Source organism: Salmo trutta, chromosome 5, assembly GCF_901001165.1.
Source record: "Salmo trutta chromosome 5, fSalTru1.1, whole genome shotgun sequence".
NCBI classification, from domain to species: Eukaryota; Metazoa; Chordata; class Actinopteri; order Salmoniformes; family Salmonidae; genus Salmo; species Salmo trutta.
In genome coordinates, this window is record NC_042961.1 from 14,211,071 (window position 1) to 14,226,158 (window position 15,088).

General features: G+C 42.6%; 1 protein-coding gene across 5 annotated transcripts in view; it reads right to left on the reverse strand.

The window, feature by feature from the left end:
* Positions 1-2,462: 2,462 nt before the first annotated feature.
* LOC115193701 (pleckstrin homology domain-containing family A member 1) overlaps positions 2,463-15,088 on the reverse strand; it is a 29,048-nt gene continuing 16,422 nt past the window's right edge. For 2 of the 5 annotated variants that reach the window (XM_029752628.1, XM_029752626.1), the window contains exons 5-14: positions 14,275-14,372; positions 13,770-13,901; positions 13,489-13,629; positions 13,299-13,367; positions 9,722-9,786; positions 9,569-9,632; positions 9,330-9,419; positions 8,866-8,936; positions 7,504-7,578; positions 4,133-4,487 (exon numbers count right to left, since the gene is read on the reverse strand). In XM_029752628.1, coding sequence (XP_029608488.1) covers positions 4,262-4,487; positions 7,504-7,578; positions 8,866-8,936; positions 9,330-9,419; positions 9,569-9,632; positions 9,722-9,786; positions 13,299-13,367; positions 13,489-13,629; positions 13,770-13,901; positions 14,275-14,372 — 1,031 coding nt within the window. In that variant the 3' untranslated portion in view covers positions 4,133-4,261. Of the gene's footprint in view, positions 4,488-7,503; positions 7,579-8,865; positions 8,937-9,329; positions 9,420-9,568; positions 9,633-9,721; positions 9,787-13,298; positions 13,368-13,488; positions 13,630-13,769; positions 13,902-14,274; positions 14,373-15,088 lie in introns of all 5 variants that reach the window. The other 3 variants (XM_029752631.1, XM_029752629.1, XM_029752627.1) reach the window with 3 other exon arrangements.

Here is a 15,088-nt window from a genome sequence, read left to right on the forward strand (position 1 = left end):
GTCAGAACAGTAGGAGAAATTAAGAGGGGATAATAGACCAAATTATTAGGGTGAGGAATATGGGCTAATATCAGCTTACTACACAACATACACTTAGTATTACTTTCTTAGCTATGTACTATGCCAGGGAGTATACATATCTCCCTGGCATAGTACATCATTTATGCAGCAGCATACAAGACATTTTTGGACTCACCTTGTTGTGCTGTGCTCACTTGAACAGGAAGGCAACGTCTGGCATTCTCTGGATTTATGGTGCTTTCAAGACAATTGGGAACTCTGAAAAAAGGTTGAATCATGATGACATCATTGATCTTCAGGTCGTAGCTCTAGAAACATGCCCGAGTTCCCGATTTTTCAATTCCGAGTTGGATGACCCAGTCTGAGCTATTTTTTCCCCCCCGAGTTCCCAGTTGTCTTGACTCACTGAAGTCTGAGATTTCCCAGTTCCGAGTTAACAGTTGTTTTGAGCGCGGTACAAATCATGCTTCATTGACAGCATGGCCAATGTTGAATGTTTATAATTTTAAACTTGGAAAAAAGACCCTTAATCCCAGACTTGGACCACACAGCCACTCCACTGAATAGCACGCTCTTCTTGAACTGCACTGTTGGTTAAGGGCTTGTAAGTAAGCATTTCACAGTAAAGTCTACACTTGTATTTGGCGCATGTGATAAATAAAGTCTGATTTGATTAGATTTGATTGCTTTGCAATGCTTGCAGTTAGACACTGATTCCTTCCAAACCACTTTGTGTTGAATTTGCGATTTCCAACTTGTTGTGTAATGTTTATGTCCAATGGTCGATGAGCACCGATACGTTTTATCTATCATTTCTCTTCATTATTTCTCTTCATATGACAAGGATTAAAAAGGATTTACCAGTAGATTGTCGGCTTGATTCATGATGATGACTGCTACCTAAGATTTTGAAAGTATGATGTTGACACGATCAGTCCAATCAAAGCTACAGTAGATATAACGTGATTTTACGTAATTTTATCTGTGGCCAATGACCTTACCTTGAGCCTTCTAGGATGGGCACTTCTAATGTAACTCTTCGGCAGCACCCAAGGGGCTTGAATTTTTTTAGCTCTACCCTTAGACACGGCGGTGACGTAGTGTCACCATGAGTGACAGAACACTGAGCCAATCACAGCGCAAGTAGACATTACCAACCCCTACGCTCCGTATTTCCCACTGGCTGCCCCACCACCACAGAAAGCGCTGGGCTAGGCTGAAACACCTGCATTTTGGAGCTGCCTTTCTCAAGAAAGAAAAAAAGAGACCATGTTTGCTGTATGCGGCTTCATTAACTCAAGGATTCTTTTTTACATTATTTGCAAACTGATATGTGACACTGTTGCAGGCCAAAATAACATGAAAAACAGGCAAGCCCCCCCAATATTTTGTAGAATTTTTTTTTTAAACTAAAATGTGGGGAGCCCCACCTGCCCTTAATGACGGGTCGCCACTGCCTGCCACATACGTCTCGGGTCTGAGGCGTTGAATTGCGACTCCACTTTGTCTCTGTACTGACATTTTGCCTGTTTGATTGCCTTACGGAGGGAATAACTACACTGTTTGTATTCGGCCATATTCCCAGTTACCTTTCCATGGTTAAATAAGGTGGTTCGCGCTTTCAGTTTTGCGCGAATGCTGCCATCTATCCAGTTTCTGGTTTGGGTGGGTTTTAATAGACACCGTGGGAACATCCCCTATACGCTTCCTGACGAACCCTAGTCACCGTGTCCGTGTAAACGTCAATGTTATTCTCTGAAGGTACCCAGAACATATCCCAGTCCGTGTGATCAAAACAATGTTGAAGCCCAACAAAAGTCACTGTTGCAGGCCAATAAAAGCATATACAGACTGGGCTACCTCACCCACTTCTTACTGGCCCTGAGTCAATCCAGATGTAGTCGTTTTTGTTTTCCACAAGCAACCGTATGGCATCATCATTGGTCACTGTGGGACCCCATTCGACTAAACACAACTCATACCACCACACCCTGTTCAGACTTGACAGGTCAATGATTGGACACACAAATAATGCTGACTGACCATCATTACCAAAGTTCAGGCTGTATAGGAGTGAGTCAATAGTGGCATTTCCACCCTGGGAAGAAAGTTAACTGTTTACATTTCACCACCAGGGGGCAGAGTAGTCATACAATTAAGTGTGAGGCTACGTAAGAGCTGTTAAGCCATTTCTTAATATTTAGCAGTTTATTCCAGTTTTTTATGCATTCATAGAATTGTCTGCTTTATCTGGATTTAGTCCTTGATTTTATTTGAAAATGTGTTAATTAATGACCAGTGGGAGTTGTATGAGCAACTGCTCATCTTGATTGAACTGATTTGCAATAATTAAATCAACAAATGAACATTTTTAAAGTATTTCTTTCAAGTCATCCACGTAATAAATAGCCACATAATTAAAATCTAGTACACAAGACAAAAAGGGTTAGAATAACTTTTATTTATTTTTATAGAATTTATGGCACTTTAGTAGCTATATGGTTTTGCAAAACCACTACTGAGAGCTATTGAAATAAGACCTTTGAGTTGTATTGTTGGGTTAACCTCCACTACCTGGCAATACAGGCACAGGGAAGTTCAAACGGAAATATACATCTTACCACATAATATAAAACCATCCCATAATAAACTGTTGAAGAAAACCAATGTTTTCACACACACAAAACAGCAGCTGTCATTGTCATAACTCAACAAATAGGGCAGCAGTCACTAAAATGGTTGAAGCCACTGTACAGTATACAGGTCTGAAGAGGTCAGACAGGTTTGGTGACCTGTATTTATTTAAACATCATCTCTGCAAGACACTCTGGCCATCCCTTCCCTAGTAGTGACTGCTGTTGACTTTGGTCCCGTACTGAAGCCACCTTTACTCTGTCGCTCAACTCACTCCCCCACTGAACTCCTATTGGTACAAGTCCGAAGATAACCCCAAAACAGTACCCTGCAGGATTAGGCAAACATCCGTGGATCGTTGCACGAAATGAGTGCCTTTTGCTTCCCTTTGATATGTTAAGTAAAAATTGTGCACCAACATCACATTTAAGTCTGTTCAATTAAATGAAGTAGCCTTTAATATAGACCACACAAAGAATACAATAAATCAGATTTTTTGCATCTGAATAAAGACTTGCTAAAGTTGAAAATGTGCTCTTTATGACAGAATGCTAAATAAAGGTGAAATAAATGTTTTTTTCTACCAATTTATACTTCTCAAAAAGGCATTGAATTGGTGGAACGACCCACATGGCTTGCTTTGGAGCTGCACAGTCCTCTCGTACCAGTCCACAGTGTGTGCCAACAACTTTCTAACTGTAATATTATGGTGTGGATCTTCAGTGGGATTGTATGTAGGTTTTAAAATCAGATAAAGAAAATGTCTGTTAGAATAATTTGGGTCATACACCATACGTTAAAGTTAAAAATAAAGACAACGTTCAATAAGAACAACAGTGAATGTATGAAATGACCAGGCATGATTATTTCTGTAGCTTGACAACTATTCCCTCAGAGAATATAGCTTGCTCCCTTAAAATATACACTCACTAGCTCACAAATTGTTAACTTAATCTTTGTGTCTAGTCATGAGTTGCAGGTAAAACTCTTCATTACATTTTTAATCTAATTAAATCTAAATGAACATTAACGTTTCATCTGAGGTGGGAGAAAATGGCAAATGACAAATCTTTGGCGTAGAACTCAGTGTGAATCCCACCCTCCCTACACACACAGACACACAGCTGATTGCATGACTTTATGTATGTGCCCACAGGCCTCGACTTCAACTGAGCAGATGAATAACAATGAAACACCAGGAGAGAACGCAACCCCCTGTCCCTGAGTGACTCAACTCTAATATCTGACCAGGGTTGACTAGTTGGGTTAGGTAACATGAGATGGATGGAGGTCAGACATATTATACAGTCATTCACTTTGGCATGGAGTCCAGTTCCTGCTTTCTGCCATTTCTATCCAGATGACTTCCGGTCAGTTTGGTGGAGGAGACCAGCAGCCCCCTGGTTCTGCTTCTCTCGGTTATTCAAAAGCACTCCTCTCATTTCCTCCATTATCCCTGTTGTCACACATTATCTCCTAGTTTATGGATAGGGGTCAGACTTCACTGACCGCAGGTCGGCAGGGTCCAAGTCAAAGGGGGGTTCTGGTGGGTAGCCCTCAAAGGTGCTGCACCGTCTCCATGGCGACTCGAGGGTGGTGGCAGCGGTCACTTGGACAGGCGTGTCTCCTGCAGTGACAGTCGGGCGTGGCTGGGTCGTGGCAGGAGGCTCATGAAATGCTCGCTGTCCCACGCCAGGCTCCGGGCGTGCACCGCCCGCGACAGCAGGGCACCCTGGGTAGGGTGGCACTGCAGATATGGGCGAGCGAGGGACGGGGGGCCCCGGGTGGCTGCGGTAGAATGTGGAAGGGGAGGAACAGCCACAGTGCTCCTGCTGAGAGAGGACAGAGGGGTGTGTCCCACAGAATCACAGTCAGACAGGGACCAAGGGCGGTGACGAAAATCTAATTTGGAAAATAGTTGTGAATAGAGTCAGTTGCAGACTTGTGGTGTAGCGGCTGATGCAGCAGCAGTGGTAGTAGTAGCAGACAGTAGAAGTGCTGGTAAAGCTGTGACGGTGGTAGTGCAAGCAGTAGCAGTAGTGCTTGTTTTTTTTAAAGTTAGTATTTTACTGTCATTTCACTCTCTGTAAAAACAAGAGGAGGTGAAGAATAAAGAAAGAACATATCAGTGACCAGTTGGTGGTGTTGTTACGGATCCGTCCCCTTTTAAAATTTTTTGCCTAAAATGACATAACGAAATCTAAGGTCAGGCCCTGAAGCAAGGATATGTATATTCTTGGTACCATTTGAAAGGAAACACTGAAGTTTGTGGAAATATGAAAGGAATGTAGGAGAATAACACAATAGATCTGGTAAAAGATAATACAAAGAAACAAAAAAATGTTATTTTGTATAATCATCTTTGAAATGCAAGAGAAAGGCCATAATGTATTATTCCAGGCCAGGTGCAATGTAGATGTTGGCCACTAGATGACAGCAGTGTATGTGAAAAGTTCTAGACTGATCCAATGAACCATTTCATTTCTGTTCAAAATTTTGTATCAAGACAGCCCAAATGTGCCCAATTTGTTCAAAATTGTGCACTCTCCTCAAACAATAGCATGGTATTATTTCACTTTAATAGCTACTGTAAATTGGACAGTGCAGTTAGATTAACAAAAATGTAAGCTTTCTGCCAATATCAGATATGTCAATGTCCTGGGAAATGTTCTTGTTACGTACAACCTCATACTAATCGCATTAGCCTACGTTAGCTCAACCATCCCGTGGAAGGGACACCAATCCCGAAGAAGTTTTAAGGAGGGAGCAAGCCAAGTAGCACGTATTAGTTGTTAACCCAATCCATTCACCCAGCAAAAACAGTTTGTGAACCTAAATAAAAGAACACCTGATTGCCCATGCTGGCATTTCAAAATCCCCCCCATCAGTTCAAAATTATATGGAAAACATCACCAAAGTCATCATAATTCTGTACCATTAATTCAAACATACAGCCGGACAGAGAACATGTAAAAACGTGCAGTACCAGCCGAAAGTTTGGACACCTGCTCATTCCAGGGTTTTTCCCCTTTACTATTTTCTACATTGTAGAATAATAGTGAAAACATCAAAACTATGAAATAACACATATGGAATAATGTAGTAACCAAAAAAAAGTGTTAAAAAATCTAAATATATTTGATATTCTTCAAAGTAGCCACCCTTTTTGCCTTGATCACAGCTTTGCACACTCTTGGAATTCTCTCAAACAGCTTCACCTGGAATGCTTTTCCAGCAGTCTTGAAGGACTTCCCACATATGCTGAGCACTTGTTGGCTGCTTTTCCTTCAATCTGCGGTCCAACTCATCCCAAACCATCTTAATTGGGTAGATGTCGGGTGATTGTGGAGGCCAGGTCATCTGATGCAGCGCTCCATCGCTCTCCTTCTTGGTCAAATAGCCCTTACACAGCCTGGCGGTGTGTTGGGTCATTGTCCTGTTGAAAAACTAATGATAGTGGGACTATGCCCAAACCAGATGGTATGGCGTATTGCTGCAGAATGCTGTGGTAGCCATGCTGGTTAAGTGTGCCTTGAATTCTAAATAATTCACTGACAGCGTCACCAGCAAAGCACCCCCACACCATCACACCACCTCCTACATGCTTCATGGTGGGAACCACACATGCGGAGATCATCCGTTCACCTACTCTGCGTCTCACATAGACATGGCGGTCGGAACCAAAAATCTCAAATTTGGACTTGTCACACCAAAAGACAGATTTCCACTGGTCTAACGTCTATTGCTCATGTTTCTAGGCTCAAGCAAGTCTCTTCTTATTGGTGTCTTTTAGTAGTGGTTTCTTTGCAACAATTCGACCATGAAGGCCTGATTCACGCAGTCTCCTCTGAACAGTTGATGTTCAGATGTGTCTGTTACTTGAACTCTGAAGCATTTAGAGGTACCTACCTGCAGCAGAGGTAACTCTGGGTCTTCCTTTCCTGTGGTGGTCCTCATGAGAGCCAGTTTCATCATAGTGCTTGATGATTTTTGCAACTGCACTTGAAGAAACTTGAAATTTTCCTTGAAATCCTCGAAGTCGTTGAAATTTTCCAGATTGACTAAACTTCATGTCTAAAAGTAATGGACTGTTGTTTCTCTTTGCTTATTTGAGCTGTTCTTGCCATAATATGGACTTGGTCTTTTACATACTTTATTTTTTTAAATATTTTATATACCACCCCAACCTTGTCACAAAACTGATTGGCTCAAACGCATTAAGGAAAGAAATTCCATAAATTAACAAGGCACACCTGTTAATTGAAATGCACACAAGGTGATTACCTCATGAAGCTGGTTGACAGAATGCCAAGAGTGTGCAAAACTGTCATCAAGGCAAAGGGTTGCTACTTTGAAGAATCTCAAAAATAGAATATATTTTGATTCGTTTAACACTTTTTTGGTTACTACATGATTCCATGTGTGTTATTTCATAGTTTTGATGTCTTCACTATTATTCTACAATGTAGAAAATAGTAAAAATAAAGAAAAACCCTGGAATGAGTAGGTGTGTCCAAACTTTTGACTGGTACTGAATGAGCAGTTTAATTGCATGACTTGAAGCAGGCCATTCAACAGAAACACCGACACCATAACGGCCTGTGTGTGAACAAACAAAGGGCTACGTGATTCTTCAGGTATGCTAGGTCGGTTAGTTCATGAGCTTCCGAGTGTACATACACAGAGGAAGTCATCATACACAACGCAAACAAACAGCTAAACAGTTATTTATGTCAAGATGATTGTGGTTTAGCTCCCAAAGATGAAGTTTATTCTCATTTTTTTAAATAAAGTTTGACGTTAACTGGGTTATGCAAGTCGACGGTGTGAGAGAGTAAACAGAAATACAGGCAGCGGACAGGAAGTAGAACTAGAGACAGGCAGGATGTGAGACATCTAAGACAGGTACACAGCTGCAGGAGACTGCAGAGAGAGCGAGAGAGAGAAAGAGAGACAAGGAGAGTGTGAGAGCACATATGAAGTGATATAGACAGAAACAGGAAACAGGTTTGTACAACATTTTTTACACAACACATCTTAGAGAGGTAGCGTCCCAATTCTCCTGAAGTGTGCATTCATACACTCCCTCCCTACGACGCATTTAAAAAGCATTGGGTGTTTCCACCATATTGTCCTTTACTTTTAAATCCATTAGGGGAAGTGAACAAGTGCACACTAAGGTAAGATTCAAATCAGGCTGGCTCCATTATACACCCATTGAACAATCAATACGAAGACCATCGAAAGGGGAAACAAGCGATTTTATACCTTTTGTAAATTGTGCTTGTACCAGAGATGCGTTAGTACAGATTTCAAATGTGTGTGTGTGTGTGTGTGTGTGTGTGGTAAGGGTTTTCAAAGTTGCAGAGGGATATTTAAAAAGTTTAGTCATCTTCAAATGGTAACAGAGCCACAATAGCAAGTTATATTTTATGAATTTAGTAGTCGCTCATGCAGAGCGACTTACAGGAGCAATTAGGGTTAAGGTGCCTTGCTCAAGGGCACAGACACATTTTTCACCTAGTTGGCTCCTAGCAACCTTTTGATTACTGGCCCAATGATCTTAACCGCTAGGCTACCTGCGGTTAAGAGCGGGAGGAGTGGGTGTGGAAGTGAATGGGAGGCAGTGACTAGCTGCAAAGGTCCAGGGAAGTTAAAGGGATACTGGGAGATTGTGGTTCTACTTACTCAGTCAGATGAACTCTTGGATACCATGTTTATGTCTCTGCGTGCTGTATGAAGGAAGTTAGCGGTAGTATTGTGAGCCAATGCTAACTAGCGTTAGTGTAATGATGAAGTCTACAGTTACGGTAGCATTGCGAAACTACCACAAACGTCCCTTACACAGCACACAGATCTAAAAATCTATCAACGAGTTCATCGGACTCTAAATTCCAGAATTTCGCAGTATCTCTTTAAGCTACATTAAATCAAGGGAATGAGTTTATGGGACTAACCCCAGAGCTGAGGTATAGCATGAACAGGATGACAGGAAAAGCAAAGAAGCAGAGGTAGAGGAGGTCTGAGTTGGAGTTACAGAATGGGCAGCGGGGTGGAGAGGTTAGAGCCCACACAGGGAGGTCATTTACAGTTCGGTTTTTAGGGAGGCAGAGTGGTGACTCTCCAGTCCACTCCATGACATCAAAAACCAAAGGTTAGTGAAAAACAACAGTACAGAGAAGGAGCTTTGGGGAACAGGAGCTGACATACGTGCTGCACTCCCCGATTCGGGCCGTATACCTCTGTATACAGGGGTTCGACAGCCGTCTGGCTTGCCGCATCTGCAACAACACAGTGGACAGCTGGATTAGAGCAGGTTGGGAAGGGCCAGGCTTGTCCACAGTACAGGGGGAAAAGAGAGGGAGTGGAAGAGAAAAGAGGAGATGTGGCAACTGCATTGCCTATGCTGTGCCAGGGGGGCTAACACCTACAGCAGGAGGGGGACCAACCTCTACCCTCCGTAGTGAGTACAGAAAGTGACACATACTTTACACTCCTCCCTGCATCCCCACTGTTTGTGTGTGTGTGTTGGGCTGCCATGAACACGTGACACAAATAGAGAACAGATCAATTTGTGTTTCTACTAAGGACCAGACAGACGGGAGACTGAACATAAGAGCCAGATGGCATGCAGTAGCCCTATAATCCCAGTGACATGGCGGGTGGTTACGTACTGTGGCTGCAGATCTCCCAGGTCCCCGCAGGGCTACGATGGCCCCAGAGACAGCCTTGATCCAGCTGTGCATCTCCTCTGGACTGTCAGCCTGCAGGGAGAGAAGAGACAGGGGACAACAGTGGAAATTGTAAAGGGGGAGAGTCAGAGGTGAGAGAAATACATATACTGAGTGGGATATTTCTTAATATTAATCTAGACATGTCATAGAAAAAATAAATATGTTTAATCTCTTCTCACTTGAATGTAAAAGGTCCTAGATGTGGTGACAACCTCAAAGAGATTATCCCTCATCATGATGTCACTGGAAATACAAATATAAACAGTGATCAAAGTTACATGCAAATGTAGAGGCTTCCTTCAACCATGACAATGCTGAGAGTTGTGCAGTACCTCTGTTTGCACTCCTGAACTTTGTGGACGTCCTTCAATGGAATAATTCTTAGAGGGTCCTTCTCCTGGAGGGGGGGTCAAGAGGATTTAAGAACCCAAAATGTATAACGTGTGCTATAACTCAGTTCTGGCGACTTTTTAAAAAGGACATTCTACTCCAAAATGACTGAAATGCTGACAATCTAAAATATAATGTCCACCTCTGGAAATGAGCTAAAGAACATACTGGTTAAAGTATTTGTAAAAAAATATTCGAACATAGGAGGGGGAGCAACTCTACCCTCTAACCTTAAATCCATATTATCAGGTATGCTATTAGCAATAAGCATTATCACCTGTAGCCCCACTAATGCAGCATAGTGGCTATAAATAAATAGGCTGAAACATGGGGTTGCCTATCTGCATTTGCACTATTGGGCTAATCATTAATAGAGTCCTGCATCTGTTTGGATACCCATGTTCCCGTGAGTGAGCCATAACATTTTTTTTTTTTAATTGCGCCGAAAATCCCCCCCTTCGCGTTCTTCATTGCTGCAACTTGCATGCTAGTTGAGATTTCTGCTCTTCACTCCGTTGTCAGTTTAGCCTACATTTCACTGATCTTAGTAGCAGAAAGCATTTTTGTCTGCAGTTTTCAGTTTGGCTATTTGTTTCAAGTGTATGTGGCGGTTCTAGCTTGTATGGGCTAACCCCCCTTCAGCGCCCGCCCCCGGGGGCACCCCGTGCAGAAGCAACCCGTACCTAAATCCGCTTCCGATTTTGTATTAATCTATAAATAAATCTCTTTGCCAAAATTCGTAATCTCTCCCGTGTCTTATTCGACTAGTATTTTTGAAAGTGTAAGGATAATAACTCAGCCATAGTTGTTCTGAAATGTGTATTGACTGGCAACATTTTACTCCCTCCTCTATGTTTAACATAACACACATACATTAAATGATTCATTTCGGTTGTCTATCCTGACGTGAAGTTTGTTCTATTGAAAGTATTTGACTGATATTTGCCACAGAAAGTATTTGATTAGCCACAAAAGTATGGAAATTATAAGGGGGGTATTCTGGCAGGGGGGAGATTTTCGGCACAACACCGGGAACTGTCCCTTATTTGTGTGGTGCTACAGTTTTCTAATTGGTCCACGCGCAGAGCTTATTTTGATTCTCCCCACGTGAGAATACGACACATTCCCAAGTTTACTTTGCCTGGATAGACTAACTCATGCAAAAATGTCTAAAGTAGGCCTAACCGGAAAAATACATTTTGATACGGGCTGCGCAAGTGAAATACCCAGTTTGGAAGCACAACGCCAGTCAGAGCTTTAAAGTGCGATCAATTTGGCCGAATATGCAACGAAATTGTTTGCAGTGCGACCAGGAGTTTTATTTTGTGCGCACTGTTCGACTATTCAAAATATTCTCAGATAATAATTGTTGTAATGTTAACCTCATCTGCCCATTCCTGCTATTTACAGGGTTACCGTGGAGATGGTGATGATTTTACTAAACCAACCCCCCTCCCCACACACCAACTTAGCTTCTCTTTCAACATGTTGTTGCGTTACAGCCTTATTATAAAATAAATTACACACAATAACAAAGCAAAAACAGTTCAATTGAAATTTTTGAAAATGTATTACAAATTAAAATCTGAAATATCACATTCACATAAGTACTCAGACCCTTTACTCAGTACTTTGTTGAAGCACCTTTGGCAGCGATTACAGGCATGAGTCTTCTTGGGTATGACACTACAAGCTTGGCACACCAGTATTTGGGGAGTTTCTCCCATTCTTCACTGCAGATCCTCTCAAGCTCTGTCAGGTTGGATGGGGAGTGTCACTGCACAGCTATTTTCAGGTCTCTCCAGAGATGTTCGATCGGGTTCAAGTCCAGGCTCTGGCTGGGCCACTCAAGGACATTTGGAGACTTGTCCCGAAGCCACTCCTGTGTTGTCTTGGCTGTGTGTTTAGGGTCGTTGTCCTGTTGGAAGGTAAACCCTCACCCCAGTCCGAGGTCCTGAGAAGGTTTTAATCAAGGATCCCTCTGTACTTTGCTCCGTTCATCTTTGCCTCGATCCTGACTAGTCTCCTAGTCCTTGCCGCTGAAAAACATCACCACAACAGGATGCCGCCACCACGTTTCACCATAGGGATGGTGCCAGGTCTCCTCCAGACATGACACTGGGCATTCAGGTCAAAGAGTTCAATCTTGGTTTCATCAGACCAGAGAATCTTGTTTCTCATGGTATGAGTCCTTTAGGTGCCTTTTGGCAAACTCCAAGAGGCTGTCATGTGCCTTTTTACTGAGGAGTGGCTTCCATCTGGCCACTCTACCATAAATGCCTTATTGGTGGAGTGCTGCAGAGATGGTTGTCCTTCAGGAAGGTTCTCTCATCTCCACAGAGGACCATTGGGTTCTTGAGCACCTCTCTGACCAAGGCCCTTCTCCCCCATTTGCTCAGTTTGGCCAGGTGGATCCAAACTTCTTCCATTTAAGAATGATGGAGGCCACTGTGCTCTTGGGGACATTTAATGCTGCAGACATTTTTTGGTACCATTCCCCAGATCTGTGCCTTGACACAATCCTGTCTCGGAGCGCTACAGACAATTCCTTTGACCTCATGGCTTGGTTTTTGCTCTGACATGCACTGTCAACTGTGGGACCTTATATAGACAGGTGTGTGCCCTTCCAAATCCTGTTCAATCAATTGCATTTAACACAGGTTGACTCCAAGTTGTAGAAACATCTCAAGGATGATCAATGGAAACAGGATGCACCTGAGCTGAATTTCAAGTCACATAGCAAAGGGTCTGAATACTTATGTAAATAAGGTATCTGTTTTTTTTTTATATATATACACATTTGTAAACATTTCTAAAAACCTGTTTTCGCTTTGTCATTATGGGGCACTGTGTAGATTGATGAGGAAAATGTGTTATTTAATTCATTTTAGAATAAGGCTGTAATGGGGAAAAAGGGGTCTAAATACTTTCCGAATGCATTGTATATTAGATTCTGGGAATTCCCTCCCTATGGCACTCGTAACTTGAATGCGCCTCGAGAGGAATATTTCTCTCACATTGAACACACAAGCTGACTAGGTAAATTGATCAACTATTTTACAATGGGGTTGTCTGATTTTTCTATTCATTACTTGTTTTGTTTGCAGAGGAAAAGTAAATGTGGACTGTTCTAGCCACTTCAAAGTGCGCCTTGGACAATTTTTTAAAAAGTTACATTTTTTTAATGCACTGGTCTTTTGGACTCCTTTTCTGTTGAGCAAAACTAACTTTCAAGGCCTTATTGATACAGTATTATTTGGAACACAAAGACGACAAGGGAGAAAGACTGTCCTTGGGCACTGTTGATGATAAATAGACATGCTGGAGAAAAATATGGGCAAGCATGGAAGTTCTTCGTGGAGTGTGTGTAGTAGGGTACATAGACAGGGACATGCTAGGACATGTGTAGCAGAGGCACAAGATTCCAGGAACATGAGGTGGAGCATGCCAGGACAAGCGAGTGTGTGTGAGTAATAAGTCATTGTAGTATGCTTTCCAGTGTTGATGAAAAGGACTTACCAGATCTGATTTGAAGTAACTCATTGAGTTCTCCTCCAGTAAGAAATATCTCCTTTTCCAATTCCTCATCTGGGTAAAAGAGCATAAAAACACACATTCCTTCTTCATTCTACTGCCCCCCTACTGTAACACTCCAGACCTCAAACTAAGAGCCCCCCTACTGTAACCCACTATAGTCCCCTGCACTCACCACAGCTCCCTGCTTCACACAATAGCCAGACTTGATGACCGTCTTGTCTTGGGTCGGCCTGCCCAGGAAGTATGGCAGCTGGTTGTGGGATCTATGCAGCAACTCTCGCTCGGAACCCTCCTGGCCCTCTCCCCTTTCCTGCTTTTGGGCGGGGAGGGGGGTACACCTGAGTTGTGTAGTCCGCTAAAAATGGTCTGTAGATGCTCAAACTATCAACTGCAACTCTACTGAAAATGAACTAGCTAGGGTTAGGGACAGATAGGGGGGCTGGCCTTGCCTACCTGCATCTGGGTTATGATGGGAACTCCCCCGATGATGTCAGTCCTGTAGGAGACCTGCTTCTTGGGTCCCAGGTTGTCCATAAGGGCTTTCTGGGTCTCCACATTCTGTTGGCCATCATAGGACTTTGGCACCTGCAAGAGAAAATGGTGTGAAAAACATTCCTAACATGTACAGGATACCTTGATTCCTCCTGTTTTACTACTTTTACTGATTACTCCCGTTTCTAGCTCTGTGGTCAAACCAGTGACCTTTCGGTTACTTGCCCAACGTTCTAACCGTTAGGCTACCTGCCGCCCAGAAAGGTCTCTCCTAACAATAACCATTCTGCCAGTCACCCTCTTGACTATCACACACACAGGAAATCTTGAGATTTTACTAGGACTCTATGACTTCAGTCATTAACAGGAAGTCATAGTTTTCTAAAGAGGACTAGGCTATGTCTTCTTGTGTGTGAAACAAGTCCCCAGCAATAAAAGACAGTGCAGCATTTAGTGAGAGACTCACAGTGATTTTGGTGGCCTTGTTGAGAGCGTTCACCCAGTCCACCAGGTCCTGCTGATCATTGGCCTGGAGGAAGAATTTCCTCATGCCAGCGTTGATGACTGAGAAAGAGGAAGGGAAATACCAAGAAAGAGATGGAAGACATCGAAAATAGGCCTAATTGGGAGTGACACATTCAAAAGAGAAGAAAAAAAAATAGCACAAATATATATATACATATAAAAAATAAAATTGGGTCACTGGTGACAATACAGAAGTTAAAAGGCTGTAGCTTAATTACAGCTGGTTGAGAGGAAATAGAGTGGATTGTCCAGCCTGCTCTCAGACTAGATGTAACATAGCAAATGTAAATCCAGGATACTAAAATTAGTATGAGATTTTCCATTTGGTATGGTTACATGCATAAGACAGGTTACTTAAGGCAAAATAATAGAAAATGCTCTGACCAGGTTGGATTGTCTGCTGTTCCTAACATGAGAGTGGAGAATTGCGTCAAGGCAATCAGCAGCCCATTCCAATGACCTTCCACCAATATGTTAACAAAAGGGGCTCAAGACTATTACAAATTACACACACCAATGACAAAGGGGTTTTAGGTCAAAGCCTGATTAGCTCTGAACCAGTGATTCTGGCACAGAGAGTGCTCCTTTCGGCATCTTTCATGATCTCTTAATTCTTTTATCCCTCCCTTCACTTTCCCGCTCTCCCTTCAGATCGTTGGGTTAAATTACATTATAGCCTGGGTGATGGTGCAGTGAATAGCTCTAAGCACTAGAACTTTGTGACACAATGGCCACCATTCTTTTTAGTTTCTATA